Source organism: Lathyrus oleraceus, chromosome 7 (assembly GCF_024323335.1).
Source record: "Lathyrus oleraceus cultivar Zhongwan6 chromosome 7, CAAS_Psat_ZW6_1.0, whole genome shotgun sequence".
In the NCBI taxonomy this organism is placed as follows: domain Eukaryota; kingdom Viridiplantae; phylum Streptophyta; class Magnoliopsida; order Fabales; family Fabaceae; genus Lathyrus; species Lathyrus oleraceus.
In genome coordinates, this window is record NC_066585.1 from 310,621,978 (window position 1) to 310,649,354 (window position 27,377).

General features: G+C 38.8%; 1 protein-coding gene and 2 pseudogenes across 1 annotated transcript; all 3 read right to left on the reverse strand.

The window, feature by feature from the left end:
- LOC127103576 (uncharacterized) lies at window positions 1-23,699 on the reverse strand. Its single transcript, XM_051040825.1, has 2 exons — window positions 23,407-23,699; window positions 1-894 (listed from the first exon to the last, which is right to left on the reverse strand). The coding sequence occupies exons 1-2, from the start codon at window positions 23,641-23,643 to the stop codon at window positions 1-3; spliced, it is 1,131 nt and encodes a 376-aa protein (XP_050896782.1). The 5' UTR covers window positions 23,644-23,699.
- Window positions 23,700-23,739: 40 nt separating this feature from the next.
- LOC127103578 (E3 ubiquitin-protein ligase UPL6-like) lies at window positions 23,740-25,272 on the reverse strand (annotated as a pseudogene).
- A 1-nt stretch (window position 25,273) lies between these two features.
- LOC127100817 (CDT1-like protein a, chloroplastic) lies at window positions 25,274-26,253 on the reverse strand (annotated as a pseudogene).
- Window positions 26,254-27,377: the final 1,124 nt, after the last annotated feature.

Genomic DNA, 27,377 nt, shown 5'->3' on the forward strand with positions numbered 1-27,377 from the left:
TCACAGGGTGCTGGTTGCATTTGTTACGGTTTGCATGGCCTTGGCTTCAAATGATTTCTTTCCATGAGAAGGCAACAATTGAGTTACTGGGATATTTGTTCTATTTGGCTGGCTATAATTCAACACGCTCATGACTTGGCCAATATCAGCAACGTTGGCTCTATCACGATAAATATCAGCCACTATTTTCTCAGGCAGTGCATCATGTAAGCCGGAATGCACATTTATTTGTCCTTTAATAAGATGCTTTTCTCCTTTTAGATGAATGGGTAATAGATTAGATGTGTCAATTTTCACAGATGAGCTCCCAAAGAAGATACATGAGTCAATAAAATTAAATTCATGTATGTCGGGAAATTCAACACATATATGCTGGGAACCTTTCTGAATCTTCAAATTTACAGTTGACCCATCTGGTTGATTTATGTAACCATTAACATCGTGAGTGGAGATCACATTGACCCAGTAGCCCTTTTGAACAAAAACAATCCCATCCAAGTCCTCAGCTCCAATACTTACATCTATGAAGCTCTTCTCCCAGCACCAATTATCCTCCTTGGTCACTGATTCAGAGGAATTGTGTTTCACCTCAAGTCTGTATTTTCCAGAAATAACATCAGAAAACAGAAATTCACTATTATCGGAGGTCAAGCTAATTGTCTTTCTAGCTTCATTATGTTTAGCAACCTGCCTCACAATAGTCACAGATACAGATGGATCGCATTCTTCCTTGCAGACCACAACACCACGGACATTGACCAGAGCCTGCGAAAATTCAACATTCAACAATGGACTTTTGATCTCAACATCAATATAAGATGGAGCAAACATGAGTCCAACGGCATTATCAGGAGTAGCAGCAATAGCTGATAAGCGATATTCACCAGGAATAACCTCAAAATAGAAATTTCTATTTCCATCAGTTTGTTTCTTTTATGGCTTCACATTATCAGGTCCATGAGTCAAAGCCACCATTGCTTTCTGACTGCTACTAACCATCCTAACCAAACCACAAATATCATATGAAACAGCAACAATGTCTTCTATTGAAGCCATATTTGGAAATACATATAATTCTCCAACTTCATTAATTTGTAATGCTCTTTTCGGGCTTCTTTGGTATAGTGTGTTGATGTAACCTGGTCAAGCTTGTAATATCCTTGATTGTCAATAATAGACCTTTCATGACCATAACACCCTCCACTCCCATGTCATTTCCATCAACTACACGTCCTCCTTTTAACCCAAATCAAAGCCAGCATCAGCATTTATGGCATACAGTAATTTGGCAGGGTTTAATCACAATCTAAACTTTCTGAGGCATTCAAATAACTTCTTCAGATGGTTCATATGATCTTCTTCATTCTGAGACTTAGCGATCATGTCGTCAACATAGACCTCTATCTCCTTGTGCATTATATCATGGAAAAGAGTGACCATAGCTCTTTGGTAAGTTGTCTCGGCATTTTTGAGACTGAAAGGCATTACCTTGTAGCAAAGCGTGCCCCAAGGGGTAATAAAAGTGGTCTTCTCCATGTCATCTGGAGCCATCTTGATTTGGTTGTATCCCGAAAAACCATCCATAAAGGAGAATACAACAAAACTCGCAGTGTTGTCTACCAGTGTATCAATGTGTGGTAAAGGGAAGTCATCCTTTGGACTAGCTTTGTTTAGATCCCTATAGTCAACACACATCCTCACCTTTCCATCCTTTTTAGGCACCGGTACAATATTAGCTACCCATTGTGGGTACTTCGCCACTGCGAGAAAACCAGCGTCAAATTGTCGTTTGACTTCTTCACGAATCTTCAAAGCCATATCTGGTCTTGTCCTTCGGAGTTTCTATTTTACTGGCGGGCAGTCTGGCTGAAGCGGCAGCTTGTGCTCAACGATGTCGGTGTCTAGACCTGGCATATCCTGGTATGACCATTCAAATACATCCACATATGCTTGTAGCAGCTTGACTAATCTCTCTTTGATACTTGCTTCAAGCGTGGTGCCGATTTTGACTTCTTTCTTCTCTTCCTCTGTGCCAAGGTTGATTGTTTCCACCGGTTCTTCATGCGGCTGAAGGGCTTTGGACTCATGCTCGAGCAGCCTTGCCAATTCGTCGAGGATGTAACAATCTTCCTCACCCTCTTCTTCCGCTTGGTAGATAGGGGAGTCAAAGTTATGAGAGGGGGTAAAGTCATTGGATTCAACGGGGTTATCATTTATTCTGCATGTTTGAATGATTGATTTCTTTTAGAAAAGTAAAACTAAAAGATGCATAAATGAAAAGTTTTTTTTTGTTTTTGAAAAGATTGCCATTTTCTTAAGAGAAAGCAAAATAAATGAATAATAAGAATTTAACAAAATGCCTTTCATTCATTGATAATGATTATTTGAAAATGAAAAGGGGCCCTACAACATGATCCATTAGCCTTGGGTAGAGCTAAGGATTTGAAAGGAAAAATACAATTATTACTTTGACAAAGGAAAAATTTTGGGGATCTCAACCGCCTTCCAGTTGTTCAAAGCTATCTCACACCGGTAAACCAAACATGGCTCATCTTCACTTTCGGTGTTGTCTTCAATTTCATTTACCGCAGGATTTCCATGGGGAGGAAGAGGATTGTTCTTCACATTCGGTACCATGTCCTTAAAAGACAAGATCTTGCTCTCAATCAGTTCACGAACCCTATGCTTCAGAGCGTAGCAACCCTCTAGGTCATGCCCGGGGGCACCTTCATGAAAAGGACAGTGTGCATTGGGGTTGTACCATGGAGGAAGACGATCAAGTGGAGGTCCCATGGGTCTGGGAACCACCAAACCCTTTTGCAATAGGGAGGGATACATCTCAGTGTATGACGTTGGGATTGGATTGAAGGTCTCCCTATCCCCTTGCCTCCTATTCTGGTGTTGAGCATTTTGCCTTGGCGCTTGAGCTCTCGGTTGTTGGTAAACAGGAGCTGCTGGTGCTTGTTGGTAAGCTGGAGGAGCCGCAGCATGTTGTTAAACTGGAGCTGGTCGATAAACTGGAGGCGCTTGATAATCCTGAGCAAGTTGTTGATTGAATGCAGGCGTCACAACAGCTACGTACGGTTACGGAGTGTACTGGATGGGATACATGGGTTGCTGATATGGAAAGGGTTGTTGACCATACTGCTGTGGTGGATATTATTGTGGACTCCTTCTTGGAGGAGCTCTTCCTTGACCAACAGCCACATCATTTTTCCCCCTTCCTTCTTTCTGGGAAACCCTCCAGAGAACTTCTTTTGATTGGAATTTGATGTTCCAGCTACAGTTGCCAGTTTTCCATTCCTTACACCATATTAAACGAGAGTTCCTATAGCAACAAGCTCGGAGAATCCCAGGGAAGCACTTCCAACCATCTTCTCGTAGAATTGGGGTTGGACAGTGTCGATAAACAGTTCAGCCGATTCCTTTTCAGCCAGAGGTGGTTCAACTTGAGAAGCCAGCTCCCTCCATCTCTGAGCGTATTCTTTGAAGGACTCATTGTCATGCTGGAACATGCTCTGCAACTGTCTTCTGTTAGGCGCCATGTCCATATTGTATTTGTAATGTTTTATGAACGCGTCTGACAGGTCTTGGAAACACCTGATCCTATTCTGATCCAGACTTAGTTACCATTTGGAAGGAGCCCTACTCAAGCTATCTTGAAAATAATGGATCATCAGCTTTCCGTCTGCCACGTATGCAGCCATTTTTCGATAATACATGATGAGATGGCTCTTTGGACAAGTATGCCCCTTGTATTTGTCGAAGTCTGGAGTTTTGAATTTGTCCGGAATCACCAACCCGGATACAAGGCACATTTCTTTGGCAGTAGATCCAAAGACGTGGTCTCCTTCTAAATCTCGAAACTTCTTCTCAAGGAGCTGCATGTTCTCCTTTACTTCTCTGAAATCCTCAAACCTTACTTCGTCACCAGCAACTGTTGAGTCGACAGTCTGATACATGTGATTTTGATCTTCATAGGGAGGAATATGCCTAGCATAGGCAGCTGGTGGGACCACATTATGGATGACTAGACGTGTGTTGATGTAAACCGGTAATGGCACAACTTGTTGGACAGATTGCCCCATTTCATGCATTACTTCCGCTCGGGGGACAAAGTCATAAGGTAGCCCATATGGAGGAAAGGTTAAGGGTAACGTCCTCTGAGGTTGGACTTCCACTGCTGGGCCCGTGGTCTCTGAAATCACGGTCGCTTGCGGAACCTCAAACCTGAAGGCTAAAGCTTGCAACATCTCTCTCATCTGGGACATGCCTCCCTTGATCTCGTCCAGTTCAGCTCTAACTCGGGCACTCTCTTGCTCTTGTTCAGCCATACTCTATCTTGCTCGGGCGCGAGTATTGTACCAGTGTTGAAGATTCAGCGTGAAACTGGAGGAAGAAAGGACGGAATGAGACTCTATTTTGAAAATGTATGAATGCATGTATGGATGCATCTTATTTGCACAACTCTTGGTTCAAACTAAGAGTTTTGCTTTTTATGCGTATGCAATGAATGGTTGGATGCAATATTTTTTTTGGGTACAGGTTCAAAGGTCCGAGGTATGGATAAATCTGATTTCTTTCCAAAATGGGGTTCTCACCGGGTATGATCTAGGGCTTTGTTACAAAGGATACCTAGAGTCATTGATTCACAAGAATGTTTGACGCTTACGGAAAATACTTTCCGGTCGTCAACTCCATCAAGGGAATCTATTCTGGGTGAGGTTCTTGTACCAACTCTTATGAAGTATTCACCTCGGGAGTCCGCACTACGCAACCATCGACTTGGTTCTAGACAGGGTACTCAGAGTCATGGATTCAAAAGAATGTTTGACACTTACGGAAAATACTTTCCGATCGTCAACTCCATCTAGAGAATCTATTCTGAGCGAGGTTCTCGTATCGATTCTTACGAAGTATTCACCTCGGGAATCCATACTACGCAACCATCATTTCTAGTTGGCCAAAGGTTTAATGTTCTAAAAGTTCTTAGAGTCATGGACCCCTTTGAAACATTGAAGCTTACGAGGTATACGCCTCGGGCGATAATATTTGCAAAAGGATCTACTCTAAGTGAGGTTCTCGTACCGACTCTTACGAAGTATTCACCTCGGGAGTCTGTGCTACTCAACCATCATCCTATCTTATGTTTTTTCACTCTAGACTCGAGTGTAGAGTCTTTCCCACATGGTTTGTAATCAAAATCCAAGTACCCAACACAGTGGAACCAAATATACAACAAATATATCAAAAATAATAAAGATAATAAAAGCGATAAATAAGGAAAAGCCACACAATTAAACAAGCAAAGGCACACAAACGTCCTAACTAGGCTTGACTCGCTTAGGGAACGACAGTCCCCAGCAGAGTCGCCATCTGTCGTACCTCGGAAAATGAGAACACGACCTAGCGAAGCGCATTTGCACGCTCGCAATGATGGACTGAACAAAGTCGCCACCGAACTTTATTTATTCCTAAAAAGGAAAGGGGAAATATCGATAAAACCCAAGAAAGAACGGCAATGATATTGGTCGTCGCAACCAAATCAGGGTTCGGGAGTCGATTACGCAAGGGGAAGGTATTAGCACCCCTCACGTCTGTTGTACTCAATGGGAACCGTTAGGTTAGTTGTGCGCATTAGTGTTAGTTTGAAATGTTAGACTTTAAGTTATTAGGTGGGAAAGAAAGAAAGGAGGAGAGGAAAATATTTTAGGATTTTCAACGAAGGACTAAACCTAAGTTTTTTATTAGTGGGCCTGACAAGATTTACAAATCCTGCTCCTACACATCTCAACAGAGAAATCAAGGCTTATGTAGTTCTGGGTAGAAAATGTTTGTTTGTTGGTCGATTTTAGCAAAAGCTACTTTGTGTCAAATCGACGAAAACATTATTGGACTACCCAAAACAGGTGGAGAAACATTGTCTTGCATTGTTTTGAAACAAAGTACCTTTCGTTTGAGAAATGGTTTGAAGGGTCAATCGCACGGCGGCGAGAAAAAGAAATTGATTGGTTTGATATGTTTTGAATAATGGTGAGAACTTGGATGAGCGAGATATCCATCTCGAATCCTAGCCTCAGGAGTGCGTGGTATCCACCACGTTCCATTTCCATCTTACTGGCAAAAGTGTTTAATAAAGATTAAGTGTTTTGAATTTGATTGAGAAAATGGTTTGAAGAAACCGCATTGACAATTTTGGATGACGGCGAAAGCTAAGATAGGCGAGGCATCCACCTCGAATCTTAATCTCAAGAGTGCACGGTGTCGCACCCCAAAATTTGACTTTGGCTTTGTTGACCACATCTTGATTAATCTCGTTGTCTCGTATTCATCTCAATTTCTTAAACTTCGCGTGACAACTGGTTTGATTAGGTTTTGTGTGTTTTCGTTGCTTACCGTGTTGTATTTCGTTGTTTTAGCAAAACCTGGCCGATATCGTTGCCTCGTATTTATCTCGCTTATCTCTTTTGTGCGTGGCATCGCTTCGATTAGGTTTTGTGCGCTTTTATCTATTTAATTGTTTGTTTGTCGGTATTTTGACTGTATTTCGAATATATTAGAGTTTTCGTATTGTCCGATTATTTGTGATTGTGTTTGTCAGCGTTTTCGTGATGTCGTGTTGATTTTATTATTGCCTAGGGTTGTTTATTTAATTACGTGTTATGCCGTGTGATTTAATCGAGTCTGTTTGAGTCGTGTTGTTGATTTTACTGGTTTACCGGTTTACTGGTTTATTGGTTTTATCAATTTGTCTGTTTTGCTGTGCAAATTATCATCGTTTTTATCGCGTTCGTGTCGCTCGATTTTATCGTATTTTAATCGTGTGCCGTTAATATTATTTGTGCTTAATATTAATTGTGTTTAGTTGTTAATTAGTTTATTTAATTAGGATTAATATTATATTAGTTTATTATTATTATTATTATATAATATATAAATATATTATTAATTAATGTTAGATATTTTTAGGTTTCTTATTGTTTAAGTAATCTAAATATATATTATTAATTTATGTTAGATATTTTTTAGGTTTCTTATTGTTTAAGTAATCTAAATATATATTATTAATTTATGTTAGATATTTTTTAGGTTTCTTATTGTTTAAGTAATCTAAATATATATTATTAATTTATGTTAGATATTTTTTAGGTTTCTTATTGTTTAAGTAATCTAAATATATATTATTAATTTATGTTAGATATTTTTTAGGTTTCTTATTGTTTAAGTAATCTAAATATATATATATATATATAGATGTGGTTAGAAAAGAGAAAAAGAGGAGGTGGATCAGTAAGGAAAGAAACAGAGAATTGAAAAGAAATATTTTTCCAAAAGCATTACCGTATTTCACTTGTTCTTCATTTTCGGTAACCCAAAATCGTCCCGATTATTCACCGAAACACAAAACCGATTTCATATCTTTGAAGTTCGTTGAGTACAGGTCACAAATATCCAAGGTTCATTTCATTCCGGCGTCGTTTCACCGATCAAAAGCGACGTTGAAGTCAGGTACTCACGAAGGCAGCCAGCACTGCGTCGGTGACGGTTTCCAGCTTTCGGTCGATCATTTGGACGATCAGAAGTTCATCCTCTTCACACAAGTTTCAGCTCGATTAACTCCACTAACTATTCGTAATACTAACTATTCATAGCTAACTGTGTTGTAATAATTTACTTTCTCGCATTTTTTATGTTCTGTATTGTGTGTTTAATCGTATTGTTCACGTTTTAGGTTAAAAAATCGAAAAATCCAAAAAAGAGAAACCCGATACGATTCCAACGGTCGCCGTTTAAGAAACCCTTTTCACACACTCACAAGCTTACTCTTGGGCTTCCTTATAATGAGCCCATTTATGTATTGTTTCAGGGTTTAGGCTCATTCAAATCTTTTGCCAGCTTTGGCTTTTCAGTTTAAAAACATTTTCAAAAGGACGTGTCAGTCTCGAAGCCTCCCGCCTAGGTCGAGCAAGAGATGGCAAGACACGCCAATCTAAAATCAACAAAACAGACTTTCCCCTTTTCTTTTGGGAGAACTACGTGGATTCTGATTTCTCCATTGCGCCTTGGAGATACGTAGGCATGAAGTCTACGACTTTATCGAGTCAAAAAGCAATAAAATCAAGTTCTTTTCTCATCTCCCCAATCAAACGATCAAAGTGAAAAAAGCAAAGCATTCACATAAACATAAGCAAAAAGGTTCCTGTGGAGTACCACAGATGTAGAGGGTGCTAATACCTTCCCTTTGCATAACCAACCCCCGAAGCCGTAACTCTAAAGGGATTTATCGTTATTTTTCCCTTCCTCTTTTTGGATAAAATAAAAGACGGTGGCGACTCTTGCATTTAAAATATTTTTCAAACGGGTTAAGTTCAATCAATACTTAATCTCGTGAAAAATCCCGCCACGACAGAATGGCGACTCTGCTAGGGATACATGATTAAACTTATTTGAGGGTTTAGCCTATCTTTGCTTGTTTATATGTTTGCTTTGTGAATATTTTCTAAATTGTATTGTTTGTAATGTTTGTTATTTTGGATTTTGGGGGATACTTGTGATAAATCCTATACCCGGATTTGGGGCACATTTGAGATAGGATGGATGATAATTCAGGTTGACTTGATAGGAGACAATCCTTACCGAGTTGACTTGAGCCTTTGTCCGCTTGGTGGAGGCCTCTTTGAGGGTGATAGTGCTAAACAAGTCATTTGTGAGGCATTGTTGCTTTCGACGGGCCCGTGAAGCCAAGGACCTTAGTTTACCTTTACCCCATCTTGGCCTTACTTAGGATGTGATGCGGTGACCACTTCGGACCAAAAGTCTGGTTTGGTTGATACGCGATATCACACTCAAGCGAGATTCTTTTGAGAATAATATTGGAAAGCGAGCAATTGCTTTACCCGGTATTATCCGAAGAAGGATCCATAACCTTGGGAACTTTTAGAACCCGTTTGGCAGGTGAAACTTAGAACTTATCTTGGGGCTTTGTCCTAAACTCCATGCTGGTGATGAACTTTGAGCCTTGTATTGTTTGACCATGTTTGTGTTTGTTGCATTCATGCATGACATGCATTCATTCCCATCATTTCAACCTTTTTCCAAGGAACTTAAAGTGAGGATTGCAAATATTGCAGGAAACATGGATTTTGGACGGAGAAGTGTGAAAAAGTACAATCTCATCAATCCAAAGATAGATGAACTAAAGAAACTGGTTTCTTCGATCGCAGATCCTATTGGTTTCAGAGACAGATATGGGGCACTTATATCTTTATTGACACTTAGGATGGAAGAAGGGTTATTGCAGACATTAGTACAGTTCTATGATCCAGTCTATCACTGTTTCACATTCCCAGACTATCAACTCATGCCTACATTGGAAGAGTATGCCCAATTGCTTCACATCCCAGTTGCTGATACAGTACCTTTCTCTGGTTCAGAAAAGTTACCCAAGCACAGTTCTCTTGCAAAAGTGTTGTACATGAAGAAGTCAGAATTCAAGAATAACTTCACCACCAAAGGAGGACTTCCAGGTTTCACTGCCAAGTTCTTAATGGGGAAGGTTTCCTATTTTTCCAGTCAAGGTTGTGATATTATTGTGGAGCATCTGTTCGCCTTGTTGATCTACGGTTTGTTACTATTTCCTAATATTGAAGGTTTTGTGGATTCATATGCTATACGCATCTTCCTAAGTGGTAATCCTGTTCCAACTTTGCTCGGAGACACCTATCATTCCATCCATTACCGTACTTTGAAAGGAGGAGGAACCATAGTCTGCTGTATACCGTTACTCTACAAATGGTTTGTCTCTCATCTTCCTAAGTCAGCTACTTTTTGGGATCGCAAGTCAGGACTTCAGTGGTCACAGAGGATTATGTCTCTTACCCAGTCAGATATTGCATGGTATAGTAGAGTTTTAGACGATGTGAAGATCATTGATAGTTGCGGGGAGTTCCCCAATGTGCCCCTCATGGGCACAAAGGGAATCATTTCTTATAATCCAGTACTTGCTAGGAGACAACTCGGTTACCTTATGAAGGACAAGCCTCCTAACATTCTTTTAGAAGGTATTTTCTTGAGGGATAACGAGGAGGACCCTACCATGAAAGAGAGAGTAGTAAGAGCTTGGCATCGTGTTTGTCGCAAAGGGAGACTTGAATTGGGTAAGAAAGATTGTACCTCCTATGAGCCGTACCTCCAGTGGATCAGAGCCAGAGCTATACAGTTGAAAATGCCATACCCACATCATGATCCTATCAAACCCGCTCCGTTGAAGACCCCCTACCTTCCGCTAGATGACAAAGAAGAACTCCAAGCCACCTTGGAGAGGGTCGAGAAAGAGAGAGACGCTTGGAAGGATAAGGCCCAGGTGCTCGAAATGGAAAATGAAGAACTTCAGAGATAGTTAAAGGAGCAGAGTGGAGAAGATCGTGCAGGTAAACGTCCAAGGGTGCAAGAGGATTTATTTTCCTCAGGCACAACAGATTACTCCTAGATTCCACAGTCCTCAGGTGCATGGAAAGGTCTTGTAGACAGTTTGGTGAAGGAGAAAGCTTTTGTGCAGAAGGCCTATGAAGAAAGAATTGAGAGACTTGAAGGACAACTCCTACTTGTTTATGCTCGTCCTGATGACACATGTCCTTAAATGGTTTTCTTGGTTGTATTTTGGGTTGATAACTTTGTTTTGTTATCAAAAATGTTTGCAATTCTATCTTTTCCTTCACTTAGAGTTCCTTGGAAAATCATTCATTTTGCATATCCATGCATCACGTGCATACAGGTTGTCTGTCTTGGTCCAGTCTTCTAACAGTTGCTTCCCGCCAGCAGATCCATTTCAAGCTGACGCATAATTACAAAAAGAGATAAAAGCTCTTCGAGGGAAAGACAGAATGGCGACTGGAGTAGTTATGAAGAACTGGACCGCAGTTGACATCCCATATTGTGTCCACATATCAAAGTAATTAAGCTTTTCAGTTTTCAAAAATCTTCCGCTTTAGCCCAAAGCGCGAAGCATTAATTTTGTAAAATGGGCACTTTTGTCAAAAACGTACTATCCATGAAAAAGATCTTTTGTGTTCCTATACACTTGTGTCCTTTTATCTTTTCAGCTTTTTCGGAAAATGGTAACACAAAAAACCTTAAAAAGAACACAATTTTGCATGACATGGTCAGTCCTCTAAAAACAATTGTTTGTACAGGTTACTTAAACCCGTTGAACACAATGACATCATGCCCTCTCCCAACTTTGAACATTCTGTATTCGAAGCTGAAGAGGAAGAGTGGGATGAGATTCCAGAAGAGGTCGCCCGCCAGCTTGAAAATGAAGAAGACACTATTCAGCCATACAAGGAGCCTTTGGAAACAGTCGACTTGGGTTCGGAAGAAAATGTGAAAGAAGTCAAAATTGGAGCATTGTTATCCCCACAGGTCAAGGAGCAATTGATCAGCCTGTTGAAAGAGTATGTAGATGTGTTTGCTTGGTCTTATCAAGATATGCCTGGTCTCGACACTGACATCGTAGAGCACAAGCTACCTTTGAAGCCAGAATGTCCACCGGTCAAACAGAAATTAAGAAGAACACATCCAGATATGGCCGTCAAAATTAAAGAAGAAGTTCTGAAGCAAATAGATGCTGGTTTTCTTGCCACTTCAGTGTATCCAGAGTGGATAGCAAATATTGTGCCAGTTCCTAAGAAGGACGGGAAGGTACGAATGTGTGTCGACTATCATGACTTAAATAGAGCAAGCCTAAAGGATGATTTCCCCCTGCCTCACATTGACATGTTGGTAGACAATACAGCAAAGTTTGACATATTCTCCTTCATGGACGGATTCTCCGGGTATAACCAGATCAAAATGGCTCCCGAAGACATGGAAAAAACTACATTCATAACACCATGGGGAACATTCTGTTATCAAGTGATGCCGTTTGGGTTGAAGAACGCAGGTGCTACTTACCAGCGAGCCATGACAACGCTCTTTCACGACATGATGCACAAAGAGATTGAGGTTTATGTGGATGACATGATCGCGAAGTCTCGTTCAGAAGAAGGTCACTTAGTAGATCTATTGAAGCTGTTTCAACGATTGAGGAAGTTCCGTCTTCGCCTCAATCCGAACAAATGCACATTTGGCGTCAGGTCAGGTAAACTCTTGGGCTTCATTGTCAGCCAAAAAGGCATTGAAGTTGATCTAGATAAAGTAAAAGCTATCCAAGAGATGCCCGCACCAAAAACAGAAAGGCAAGTGAGAGGTTTTCTAGGACGATTGAATTACATATCCCGGTCTATTTCTCACATGACTGCCACTTGTGAACCTATCTTCAAATTGCTGAGAAAGAGTCAGAATTGTGTTTGGACAGAGGATTGTCAGAAAGCATTTGACAGTATCAAAGAGTACCTCATGGAGCCTCCTATCTTGTTACCACCTGTTGCTGGAAGACCGTTGGTTATGTATTTGACAGTGCTTGAGAATTCTATGGGCTGTATTCTGGGTCAACAAGACGAAACTGGAAAGAAAGAGCATGCCATTTACTACTTAAGCAAGAAATTTACTGACTGTGAATCACGATACTCCTTACTCGAGAAGACATGTTATGCATTGGCTTGGGCTGCTAAGAGATTGAGGCAGTATATGTTAAGTCACACCACTGGTTGATATCCAAAATGGATCCAATCAAGTACATTTTTGAGAAGCCTGCACTCACTGGTAAGATTGCAAGATGGCAGATGCTGTTATCAGAATACGACATTGAGTATCATACCCAGAAAGCTATCAAGAGCAGTGTGTTGGCTGAGTACCTTGCTCACCAACCCGTTGAAGATCACGATGATAATGAGGATGAGTTTCCTGATGAAGATGTCATGTTCCTAAAATCCAGAGATTGTAAAGAGCCACTTCCTGAAGAAGGACCTGAACCAGATTCTCAATGGGGTTTAGTATTTGATGGAGCTTCCAACGTTTATGGACACGGAGTAGGTGCAGTCATTATCACTCCAGAAGGTTCTCATATTCCTTTCACGGCAAGAATTTGCTTTGAATGTACAAACAACATTGCTGAATATGAAGCCTGTATCATGGGTCTTGAAGAAGCCATTGACCTCCGCATCAAAAATCTTACTGTTTATGGTGACTCAGCGTTAGTTATCAATCAGATCAAAGGAGAATGGGAAACACGCCACCCTGGCTTGATCCCATACAAAGACTATGCAAGAAGATTGTTGACTTTCTTCACCAAGGTTGAATTGCATCACATTCCTCGGGATGAGAATCATATGGCGGATGCTCTAGCTACGTTGTCTTCAATGTATCAAGTGGGTTTTCAAACGAAGTACCCAGAATTGTGATCAAGCGACTTGATAGACCAGCACATGTGTTTACAGCTGAGGCCAGTTTTGATGATAAACCATGGTACCACGATATCAAGCATTTCCTTCAGACTCAGGAGTATCCTCTTGGAGCAACAGAAAAAGATAAAAAGACTTTGAGAAGATTGTCAGGCAGTTTCTTCCTTAATCAGAATGTGCTCTATAAGAGGAATTATGACATGGTCTTACTCAGATGTGTTGACAAAAAGGAAGCAGAAATGTTGATGAAAGAAGTTCACGAAGGGTCCTTTGGTACTCATGCAAACGGCCACTCTATGTCAAGAAAGATGTTGAGAGCTGGTTACTACTGGTTGACCATGGAATCAGATTGCTGCAAATTTGTAAAGAAGTGTCACAAATGTCAGATCTACGCTGATAAGGTTCATGTACCACCAACCTTTTTGAATGTGATTTCTGCTCCTTGGCCATTCTCAATGTGGGGCATTGACATGATCGGTATGATTGAACCCAAAGCTTCCAACGGACACCGTTTCATTCTCGTGGCAATTGATTACTTCACCAAATGGGTGGAAGCAGCTTCGTATGCAAAGGTGACAAAGCAAGTGGTGGTCAGATTCATCAAAAATAATCTCATTTGGCGATATGGCATTCCAAACAAGATCATCACTGACAATGGCTCCAATCTGAACAACAAAATGATGGATGAGTTATGTGAAAGTTTCAGGATCGAGCATCACAACTCTTCTCCTTACCGTCCCAAGATGAATGGGGCAGTTGAAGCTGCAAATAAGAATATCAAGAAGATCATTCAAAAGATGGTTGTTACCTACAAAGATTGGCATGAAATGCTGCCTTTTGCACTACACGGATATAGAACATCAGTCCGTACTTCAACTGGGGCAACCCCATTTTCACTTGTATACGGTATGGAAGCTGTGTTACCGATAGAGGTTAAAATTCCATCAATGAGGATACTAATGGAAACTCAGTTGTCAGAGGCTGAATGGTGTCAAAGCAGATACGATCAGTTGAATTTGATTGAAGAAAAAAGAATGACTGCCTTATGCCATGGACAGTTATATCAAAAGAGAATGAAGCAGGCATTTGATAGGAAGGTTAAGCCGAGAGAATTCAAAGAGGGTGACCTTGTGCTCAAGAAGATGATACTATTTCACAATGATTCTAGGGGCAAGTGGACTCCTAACTATGAAGGACCCTATGTTGTCAAGAAAGCCTTCTCAAGTGGTGCTTTAATTCTTACAAACATGGATGGTGAAGAGCTTCCACGTCCCGTGAATACAGATGCAGTCAAGAAATACTTCGCCTAAAAAATGAAAAGAACAGCTCGCTAAGTTGAAAACCCGAAAGGGCGACTTAGGCAAAAATGAGCGTCTCGGTGGACTGAAAACCTGAAAGGGCGGTCCAAGCAGAAATTAGAGACATAAAAAAACAAAGAGAATATTATCCCGGTAGATTGAAAACCCGAAAGGGCAATCTAGGCAAAAGTTAGGGATTTCAGGAAAGTAACTGCATAACAGAGATAAGATCATTGAAGTATCAGAATATTTTCAACAGTTCTCCAACTTTCTCAAGGCTGCAATACAGGTCAAAAGTGGAAGAGAGAATGATGTCATTGTAGTTTAACGTACCCTTTTTCCACGAAATTACCATTTTCCAATTTGTAAAGATCTATGGAATCACGCTGTTGGCTGATTACCATCCTATCAAATCAATTTGAGCCTTTCTATATTTCTTGGCACTCTTAATTTTCATTTCAATTTACGAAAGTTCTTTTACTTTGACAGATATGTTTTGAAACAAAAGTTTTGAATTAAAAACAGTTTTTGAAAAATATAAAGATTATTTATTTTGATTTGTGGACATCAATAAAAGGATTGAGACATGTGGTCCCAGTAATTCTGAAATCATGTGATTCCAACTAGACATGTTCATATTACTATCCTTATATGTATATGATGAAAAAATCTCCACAGGTGTCTTGGCAGTAATATTTCTCCAGCAGAGGTTGTGATTCTGGATATCCCTAACTATGCTTCCTAGTTTTCCTCAAGAGATCATGCAAGAAATATTTCAAGAAGTTTATTCCCTTCACTTGGGGCATGAAGACTCCCCAGTTTAATTGATCATGAAGACTCCCCGGCTAATTGATCATGAAGACTTTGATCCAGGTTTTAAGTTACAGATTTGGCCTATGGGATTACTACAGGTATTTCCCCAGTAATTTATTAAGGCGGGATCAGCAATGTCCCCAACAGAGGATGAGAAGGAAGATTTGATTTCCCTGAGCAGGAGTAATACAGAGGTCTCCATCCCTCAGCGAGTGAAGAAAGTTGATATTCAGAAACTACAGGGAATCTCCTGTTGTTCTCTGTCCATTCAATAGAAGGATATGTCTCCTCCTCAATAATGTTTTGTAGTAAAAGAAGAGTGTGTTATGCATTTTAAGCAAATTCAAGAATTGCAGGATTTCTCCTGAATTCTCATTTATATTCAAAGGTCAGACATCACTGTTCCCCGGCAGAGTCCCCTAGAGGAAAGATCTCGTAACCAGATATCAGACACCATAATCCCCTGCAGAGTCTTCAGATACAGAAAGTCTCCATGCTAATTAAAGCAAAAAAATCAAGGATAGATTTCCCCTATATTCTTATTCCCTGGAAAGATACCACCTATCCCCAGCGGACTTTATCCCCAGCGGAGTCTTCCAGAAGAATAATCCCTTCTGCATTATCAGCAAATTCAAGAATTGCAGGACTTCTCTTACAATATCATCTTATTTCCAGAGGATAACACCTTGTATCCCCAGCGGAGTCCTCAGAAAGGTCCAATCCTCATATACCTCACAAATTCAAGAACCACAGGGAATCTCCTGCATTTTTGAAGTAGAAGGCATCTCCATTCTTCTACGGAATCCTCAGCAGAGACAGACTTTTAAAGAAACCTGGATATGGTGCTCTTGTACCAATTCCCCAGCAAGTCTTTGTACTACTCCCTAGCGAGTCTCAGTGCAAATCTCCAGCAAGTCCTTATGCAGCTGTTAACATATTTAGTTATTCCTAGTTTTGTCTGTCCATCATGCATTCATTACTAAATATTCATGCATATCTATGACATATCATGCTTGCATTCATATGCACCTTGTTTCCTTGTTTATATTGTGGGTTGAGTCAATCTCTCCATATAGAGTATCCTGATAAGTAGCAAAATACCTTTTATTGGTCATGTTCCCCACAGAGATCTATGCCTCGTGGAAGATGGTTGTTTCAGTTGTAAATCCTGATGAGTTCATTCCTCTTCAATTGAAGTCTTGTTTGACCGTTTCATTCTAGTTCTATCCTAGTTTGAACCTCGTGTCTCCAGATAAAGCTCAGAAATTGCCAGTAAAAGAAGGCAACAATATAGTCTTTGTGACTCTCATTCAGTAAAACAGACATGACAGATATTGTGTCCAAGTCCTTTATACCTTCATCTTTGAGTTGGTACCCGTTACAAACTTGAGTTACCTACATCCATGAGTGGTAACCTTTGTTATCCCTCGGATAAATTAATTACTATCTCCATCTATGAGTTGATAACATCCTCACAGAAAGTTCCATGGTTCTACCTGCAACTTTGAGCTGGTAGCGTGCTTTCGTCTTTGAGTTTAGCACAGATTCCTTTTGATTCCACCTTCGTCTTTGAGTTGGTGAAGTACCTGCAACTTTGAGCTGGTAATATGCATTCATCTTTGAGTTCGCACATTTTCCTGTGATTCCATCTTCGTCTTTGAGTTGATGGAGTACCTTCATCTATGAGTAGGGTATGTTTGATCCTTGTTGAACTGATAGTGTGCTTTCATCTTTGAGTCTGCACATATAACTTCTGATTCCATCTTCGTCTTTGAGTTGATGGAGTACCTTCATCTATGAGTTAGGTACATTTTTTCCTTCCACCGTCATCTTTGAGTCGGTAATGATAAACATCTCCAGGAGAATATGTTCTAAATTCTTTTAAACACCTTTGTCAATGAATCGGTGGTTGCCTTCAACTTTGAGTCGGCGTTTCTCTGTCTACCTCATCAATGAGTTGGTAGTGTGAATTCAACTGTAAGTCTGCACAATGATCCTTAGATCTGATTCTTCATCTACACCATCATCAATGAGTTGGAATTTGATTTCCCTAGAAGTGTTATTATCAATCTTTTGAAGCTTGCCTTCAACTTTGAGTTGGCATGTCCTGTTTACCTCATCAATGAGTGGGTAGTGAGCTGTCAACCATGAGTTAACGCAGTTCGATTCTTATTATGCCCTTGTTATACCTTCATCCTTGAGTTGGTATTCATCTTTTCTGTTACCTCCATCTTTGAGTTGGTAATGTACTGTCACATCAGTACTCTTGTTATATTGATCTTTTCCCACTTTTATCTATGAGATAGTGATGTATCGTCAACATTGAGTCGATATCTCTTTTCCTCCTATTTTCCATCTATGAATAGGTAGTGAATCTTCCCCAGCTGAGTATTCTCAGTGTTTACCTTCATGCATTGAGTCGGTGTATGTCCTTCCCCAGTAGAGTTTGCACTCCTGTGTCTCTGTGTCTGTCTGTCTTTTGCATCATGCATACATGCATTTGCGGTCAAATTTTATGGCGTTTGTCATATTTAATTACCTTACGCCATTCGATAGCCTCCGGCTATCTGGCCTAAGTTAATTAAATAGGGGCATCTGTCGCACCCCAAAATTTGACTTTGGCTTTGTTGACCACATCTTGATTAATCTCGTTCTCTCGTATTCATCTCAATTTCTTAAACTTCGCGTGACAACTGGTTTGATTAGGTTTTGTGTGTTTTCGTTGCTTACCGTGTTGTATTTCGTTGTTTTAGCAAAACCTGACCGATATCGTTGCCTCGTATTTATCTCGCTTATCTCTTTTGTGCGTGGCATCGCTTCGATTAGGTTTTGTGCGTTTTCATCTATTTAATTGTTTGTTTGTCGGTATTTTGACTGTATTTCGAATATATTAGAGTTTTCGTATTGTCCGATTATTTGTGATTGTGTTTGTCAGCGTTTTCGTGATGTCGTGTTGATTTTATTATTGCCTAGGGTTGTTTATTTAATTACGTGTTGTGCCGTGTGATTTAATCGAGTCTGTTTGAGTCGTGTTGTTGATTTTACTGGTTTACCGGTTTACTGGTTTATTGGTTTTATCAATTTGTCTGTTTTGCTGTGCAAATTGTCATCGTTTTTATCGCGTTCGTGTCGCTCGATTTTATCGTATTTTAATCGTGTGCCGTTAATATTATTTGTGCTTAATATTAATTGTGTTTAGTTGTTAATTAGTTTATTTAATTAGGATTAATATTATATTAGTTTATTATTATTATTATATAATATATAATATATATTATTAATTTATGTTAGATATTTTTTAGGTTTCTTATTGTTTAAGTAATCTAAATATATATTATTAATTTATGTTAGATATTTTTTAGGTTTCTTATTGTTTAAGTAATCTAAATATATATTATTAATTTATGTTAGATATTTTTTAGGTTTCTTATTGTTTAAGTAATCTAAATATATATTATTAATTTATGTTAGATATTTTTTAGGTTTCTTATTGTTTAAGTAATCTAAATATATATTATTAATTTATGTTAGATATTTTTTAGGTTTCTTATTGTTTAAGTAATCTAATATATATATATATATTATATATATATATATATATATATATATATCTATATATATATATATATATATATATATAATATATATATATATATATATATATATATATATCTAGATATATATATATATAATATCTATATATATATATATATATATATCTATATATATATATATATATATATATATATATATATATATATATATATATATATATAGATGTGGTTAGAAAAGAGAAAAAGAGGAGGTGGATCAGTAAGGAAAGAAACAGAGAATTGAAAAGAAATATTTTTCCAAAAGCATTACCGTATTTCACTTGTTCTTCATTTTCGGTAACCCAAAATCGTCCCGATTATTCACCGAAACACAAAACCGATTTCATATCTTTGAAGTTCGTTGAGTCCAGGTCACAAATATCCAAGGTTCATTTCATTCCGGCGTCGTTTCACCTATCAAAAGCGACGTTGAAGTCAGGTACTCACGAAGGCAGTCAGCACTGCGTCGGTGACGGTTTCCAGCTTTCGGTCGATCATTTGGACGATCAGAAGTTCATCCTCTTCACACAAGTTTCAGCTCGATTAACTCCACTAACTATTCGTAATACTAACTATTCATAGCTAACTGTGTTGTAATAATTTACTTTCTCGCATTTTTTATGTTCTGTATTGTGTGTTTAATCGTATTGTTCACGTTTTATGTTAAAAAATCGAAAAATCCAAAAAAGAGAAACCCGATACGATTCCAACGGTCGCCGTTTAAGAAACCCTTTTCAAACACTCACAAGCTTACTCTTGGGCTTCCTTATAATGAGCCCATTTATGTATTGTTTCAGGGTTTAGGCTCATTCAAATCTTTTGCCAGCTTTGGCTTTTCAGTTTAAAAACATTTTCAAAAGGACGTGTCAGTCTCGAAGCCTCCCGCCTAGGTCGAGCAAGAGATGGCAAGACACGCCAATCTAAAATCAACAAAACAGACTTTCCCCTTTTCTTTTGGGAGAACTACGTGGATTCTGATTTCTCCATTGCGCCTTGGAGATACGTAGGCATGAAGTCTACGACTTTATCGAGTCCAAAAGCAATAAAATCAAGTTCTTTTCTCATCTCCCCAATCAAACGATCAAAGTGAAAAAAGAAAAGCATTCACATAAACATAAGCAAAAAGGTTCCTGTGGAGTACCACAGATGTAGAGGGTGCTAATACCTTCCCTTTGCATAATCAACCCCCGAAGCCGTAACTCTAAAGGGATTTATCGTTATTTTCCCTTCCTCTTTTTGGATAAAATAAAAGACGGTGGCGACTCTTGCATTTAAAATATTTTTCAAACGGGTTAAGTTCAATCAATACTTAATCTCGTGAAAAATCCCGCCGCGACACACGGTATCCACCATGTTCCATTTCCATCTTTATTGAAAAATGTTTAGATAGGAATTAAGTATTTTGAATTTTGTTATGAAAATGAATTGATATTGGATCAAGCATTTGATGAGCGATTGAGAAAGATTTGAATGAGTGTTTGAGAGAAACAGAATAGATAAATTTGGATGATGGCGAGAGCTAAGATAGGCGAGGTATCCACCTCGAATCTTAATCTCAGGAGTGCACGATATCCACCATGTTCCATTTCCATCTTTATTGAAAAAGGTCTTAAATATGAATTAATATTTTTTGAGTTTTTATTATGAAAAATGGCTTGACGTTGGATCAAGCATTTGATGAAGGTTTGAAAGAAACGGGATAGAATGGGAGGAAGAAATGGATTGATTTGTTTATTGAGAAAATACTCGACATTGGATCGAGTCTTATTCTTTTGATCTTTTGGAAATGGTTGATTTTATTCTTGTGTTAGTAGCTAACTAAACAGTCAAGCAATAAAGAAATAAAACAGTAAAATTATTACATGCCAGGGGAGTGGGGGTACATTTTGTCGAATGGGGATTCAAAGTAATGAAATAATTAAATCGGATCAATCAATGAATAAACAATGCATGAGTGTAGGTGCAAGAGAACTGTCTCATTGTAAGAAGGCCCAAGAGTAAGCCATGTGAAGAAAATAACACAACAAGTTATATTTACAACACACTTAAAAATTAAATAAAAAAAAGGTAAAATCGGGATTTGCACGGATAAAAGTCGGGATGCGAGGATGTGAATCAAAGTCACATAACGCAATGACGTGCAAGACAGATGGAAATTGGAAAGCAAACAAGAAATCTAGATAATGTGCTCAAAGCCGGTTTGCACATATTGACAATAATTGAAATGTCATATGTGATTAATCAAAACGCGGCGAAATACCATCAATGTATCGATAAAAATAATCATGGATAAACAACATGGGAATTGTTGAATCCATAAATTAAAATTGATGTTTAACAATTAAAATAAATAAAAGGGGTAAACATTATGAGGGGATTAAAAAGAAATCTGAAATAGAAATTAAAGTGTTGCAAAAAATCAAAAATGGCGCACACGGGTATTAAACTCAGGACTAGGAGCTTGCCAAAGCTTCCCTTTTACCAACTCCTCCGGATAGGCATCCTTGTCATATGGTTTCAAACGCTAATACATAACATAAAAAAAAAGACGCACCAAACCTTTTAAATAAAACACAAAGTTGAAAACAGTAGCGACGGATAACCAGAGATCCTTTTCCTTTCCATTTTGAACATCAAAATTTACAGCAAGATAACCAAACAAATGGAAGCTTCAAGGAAGCTAAAACGGAGAAATGAAAATAGAAACTCGAAAAGGAAGCTAACCAGTTGCGGCGAGATTGACCGACGGATGTAGGTAAGCGTTTCGCCCGACGTTTTCTTTCTTCTTGTTCGTCTGTTGTGAGCTCCCGTTCGTCCTATGCTTTTTGATTTCGCCGAGCTCTTCCTTCCTTGTTAGTGAACAGTAGCGGCTCTTCTCAAAAATTAGGGTTTTTCAGCTCTCTTCTTTATGAACAGTGGCCTCTCTTTTATAGTCACACTGCTAGGGTCTTTTGAATTGGCCTCTGAGATCAAAGGGGTGTCGGACTTGGAAGTGCTTTTGGTGCTGCCAGTTTGTCTACCCTGTTTTGGTGCTTATTCTGAAAAAGGTAACATGTACCTTGTAATTCTTCTGTGAAAACGTTTCAATTTTGTTGCTTGTGAACTTTTACTGCCTTACTGAGTATTGTGATTTTTACTGTAGTGAATTTTCTCGACATACTTGAAAAAATGGAATGTGCGTAATATTGATACAAAATGGGCATCATGTCTACTACTTCGGCAAGCAATTACGTTAGGCTTCTATCTTCGTGCTACAGAACACAAGGAGTTTCAGATTTTGGGCGGCATGATGTTCTTTCTTTGAAATTACACTGATTTTGTGTGTTATGTTGATTTGATCATGGATTGAAAATGGCGGTGAAGGTGCAGCGATTCAGTATTAGGCACTGATTCAGGTTGAGGCAGTTCAAAGTGAGTATCGTCTGCATCACCATCTAATTTAATGCGTGTAATTATTGAATTGGGCATGACTGTTGTATAGTTTGGTTTGTTATTCACAGGGCGCTGGTTGCATTTGTTACGGTTTGCAGGGCCTTGGCTTCAAATGATTTCTTTCCATGAGAAGGCAACAATTGAGTTACTGGGATATTTGTTCTATTTGGCTGGCTATAATTCAACACGCTCATGACTTGGCAAATATCAGCAACGTTGGCTCTATCACGATAAATATCAGCCACTATTTTCTCAGGCAGTGCATCATGTAAGCCGAAATGCACATTTATTTGTCCTTTAATAAGATGCTTTTCTCCTTTTAGATGAATGGGTAATAGATTAGATGTGTCAATTTTCACATATGAGCTCCCAAAGAAGATACATGAGTTAATAAAATTAAATTCATGTATGCCGGGAAATTCAACACATATGTGTTGGGAACCTTTCTGAATCTTCAAATTTACAGTTGACCCATCTGGTTGAGTTATGTAACCATTAACATCGTGAGTGGAGATCACATTGACCCAGTAGCCCTTTTGAACAAAAACAATTCCATCCAAGTCCTCGGCTCCAATTTACATTTATGAAGTTCTTCTCCCAACACCAATTATCATCCTTGGTCACTGATTCAGAGGAACTATGTTTCACCTCAAGTCTGTATTTTCCAGGAATAACATCAGAAAATAGAAATTCACTACAATCGGAGGTCAAGCTAATTGTTTTTCTAGCTTCATTATGTTTAGCAACCTGTCTCACAATAGTCACAGATACAGATGGATCACATTCTTCCTTGCAAACCACAGCACCACGGACATTGACCAGAGCCGGACTTTTGATTGCAACATCAATATAAGATGGAGCAAACATGTGTCCAGCAGCATTATCAGGAGTAGCAGCAATAGCTGATAAGCGATATTCACCAGGAATAACCTCAAAACAGAAATTTCCATTTCCATCAGTTTGTTTCTTTTGTGGCTTCACATTATCAGGTCCATGAGTCAAAGCCACCGTTGCTTTCTGACTGCTACTAACCATCCTAACCAAACCACAAATATCATATGAAACAGCAATAATGTCTTCTATTGAAGCCATATTTGGCAATACCATATAATTCTCCAACTTCCTGAATTTGTAATGCTCTTTTCGGGCTTCTATGGTATAGTGCATTGATGTAACCTGGTCAAGCTTGTAATATCCTTGATTGTCAGTAATAGACCTTTCATGACCATAACACCCTCCACTCCCATGTCATTTCCATAAACTACACGGCCTCCTTTTAACTCAAATCAAAGCCAGCATCAGCATTTATGGCATACAGTAATTTGGATTCGAGTTGATCCTTACTTCTATATGGTAGAAGTTTTAACAGATTCATACAGGTAACTGCTGTTGGTAATCTTTCCAGAGCATCTTCAGAAGCATTACCACCAGCCCTTTGTATGCAGAAAAAAGGCTCAAGATATATGAATCCAAGCAACAGTCCCCGAGAGCAACCTGTCACAAACTTTAAGAATTTCTTCTGGTTTTCCATTGAAAAGCCTTTGAGTACTTCCCAGAACATCTCAATCACATCATGCTCACTATGGTAGCTTCCTGCATAATTCGTATGTTGCCGCAAATCATCAACGTTCAAGCTGTCGAGTGATCCTGATATCAGAAGTTGAAGTTCATGCTCATTAAACATATTAATCCAATCCTTCTGAATAAGTTGCTGAAATCCTCTCAAGAAATGAGAACTTTGTTGGCGTATCTGAGAATTCAAACGATGATTGGCTACAAGATGGATAAAAGTAATGACATTCTCATCCGTGACGCGCAAGTTCTTTCCCCCTGGAAGCAGCTCCTCTTCTGTTTACTCTCCATATTCATTATTTAGTATAACAAAGTATAGTTCCAATTCCGAAATGTCACGCTCATAACGATTTAGAAAGATAAGATGACGATATAATTCAGGGTCCAAGGAAGGCAAGTCATTCAAATAGTTGTGCTTCTGTTTCAATTTGCTCAAAAAGAACGTAGCAAATGGTAAATCAACAAGAATTCCTTCGAACATAGCCTTTGCAAGAAGAGTACCAAGAAAGTGGAAAAATTGGAGATGTTGCTCATGTATCATTCCAGATCCAGGATTTGGATAAAGCAGATGATCCGTTGTTTCCTTAAATAATCCATATTGCACATCAAAGGAAGCCCGTGTGATGTTTTCCAGGAAATCTTTGAATATTCCACCTCCATCTATTCCAACTTCTTCAACTCCGAACTCATTGACAAAAGTCACATGAATCAGTCCTCGGAGATCATCTTCTGACAACTGACTCATTTGATTATAAGCGTCTTCCAAAATATGATCACGTCTTATTCTGAACTGGTTTCTAGTAAATACAACATGAGATCCATGTCTTTGCCTAGTAGCAGCTAGTTGAGAAGTGAAAATTTTAACCCTGCTTGTAAATGGTATCAAGAAAGCGGTCTGCTTTAAAATATCATTTGCTCGCGCATTTTCTATAACAGCCTGAGAGATAAAAAAAAGTCATTCACCCCATCAACATGGAAATCACTAGGGGATGTAAATTGGCGTTTGTTCTTCCAATCTTGAAGCTGGGACAGGAGCTCAGAGACGACTATGCTAACCCTTTATTGAATGGCTTCAATAGACAGCTTTTTACTGCTTGTCCTAACTGGAATAGATCTAGCCGAATTAGCAGATGAGGTATGATTTACCCACAATAGCTTCCATAAAGCCTGCTTCAACAGAATGATGAGGCTGCTGATATCCTTCAGTGATAGGGGTTTCTCCTGCTCATTTTGCTTCTTCAAGTGATGCTCTTATGGATTCAGGCTCAACATTTTATTTACAGAGACCAACAACTTATCTCCACTGGAAGCCAATTTCTCAGAAATCCATTCAGGAACTAAATCTAACAACAGATGGAGCTGTTCTTCAACTTCTCTTCTATCAACAATATCACAGTGGCTTGAGATTAATGTGTTGACCAACTCCTCTTTTGTGATAACAGAACGGTTTCTAGAATGAAACATCATGTGAATTATGTTGAAGAGCTTGGGAAGACTGGCAATAATTTTCTTGCGTTTCTTAGCTTGTGAAATGGCTGGATCCCTTTCCTCTATTGCCATTCTTTCTTTTTCCCTAATCGAATGGAGAAGAGTATCTGGTAGGATATCAAAAATGTCATTATCAGTTGACAAACTGCTAGCAACATTTACATTTTTCACTGGAGTGTCAAACTTCAATGATCTTGATAACCTGCTAGAATCATTTTCATTTTCCATTGGAGTGTCAGATTTCAATGATCTTGATAAACTGCCAGCACCATTTTCATTTTCCATTGGAGTGTCAGATTTCAATGATCTTGATAAACTGCCAGCACCATTTTCATTTTTCATTGGAGTGTAAAATTTCAACGACCTTGATGACCTTGATGAAGGTGGGCGCTTAACCAACTTGTCCGGTGAGCTTGCAGAATTGTCTTCAGGGGTCATTAAATGCCTTTTAGGTGGCTTCAAGGCAGGTGTGGCAGACATCAGCCTGGATGGAGTTGACACATATCGCAATGGGGTTGACATAGGTTCAAGGCTTTTGACAGATTCACCTTTTCCGTCTGTACACTCAATGGTCTTACAAGGTGTAGCTGGGATAACACTGGATGGTGTGGAGCATATTGAAGAACAGTTAATTGTAGAACATGCTTCAATGTTGGGTGCTTCTGAAACCAGCTCAGATTGGGATGTTTTCTGATGGAACATAGAGACCTCAATGTGGAATATATCTTCAAGCTTGGCTCTAAAAATGGGACAGCGGAAGGTTGGAAGGAATCTGATGGAAATTTTGGGTGGACATTTTCCTTCACTCTCTGAGAAAACCGTCTCCTAAAAGATGGAGGCATATGAGAGATAGGTGCAGTAGAATTGTGCCTCCTGGGACTTCAGCATAGAACAAGCTTGAATTCCCATCAGTTTGTGTCTTCAAAACTTTCTTCCATCAGACATGCTGAAGACTGGCATGAGTGTCGCGTATGGAAGCCCACTCAAAAAAATATGACTTCCTTTTCTTGGTTCTTGAAACATCTCTTTAGACTGTTGATTAAATATGACCCCACATTGGGGCTTGACAAGCAAAACCAACATTCTCTTGATCTTGTATTTTCTGATCCAGGCTTCTTGGAAGGATGCTTATCACCTTCATCCCGCAAGCTATGCCTAAAGCGGAAATCTGGACCCCTTTCACATTTTCCCTCGTTAAAAAAAAATCAAAACAAACCCCTCTCAAACAGTGTTGTTGTGTTCTAGTCCCTCTTAATTTCCAGTTTTGTACATGTGATGTGAACAAAAAATAAGTGCTTTTGTAGCAAGACAAAGTTATTTCCTTGTATCTTAGAATTCTCATGTGTATATGTGAGGTACTTTTAAAATTATGAACTAATCATATACCGTGCAAATGAATGACAATGATTGAATGAATGTGAGAAGGTCCTTGGTCATGAACGAATGATTGGAATATGAATGATTATGTGGGAATTTTTAAACATGAATGAATGGAAAATCTCAATGTGAAATGAAGAAAATATGAATGCAAATTTAAAAATGTGAAAAATGTAAAAATATGAAATAGTAAATATACACATGAATGAAGGAGTATGTATGGAATTTCTTTGAATTATGAATGAATGAAAAAATGAATATGCATGATGACCCAAAACTAAAATATTTTTCACTTGACACATGATTTACTCGAAAAGGGGGGTGAAAACTGGTAATAAGACAAATGACAGATGAATAATCACCTCAATGAAATTGGAACGAAAGATGAAACATGAGGTTCACTTAATTCTAACAAATGAAAGAGTTCAAATCTCGCATGGCTAAGGAGATTAATCATCTTATAA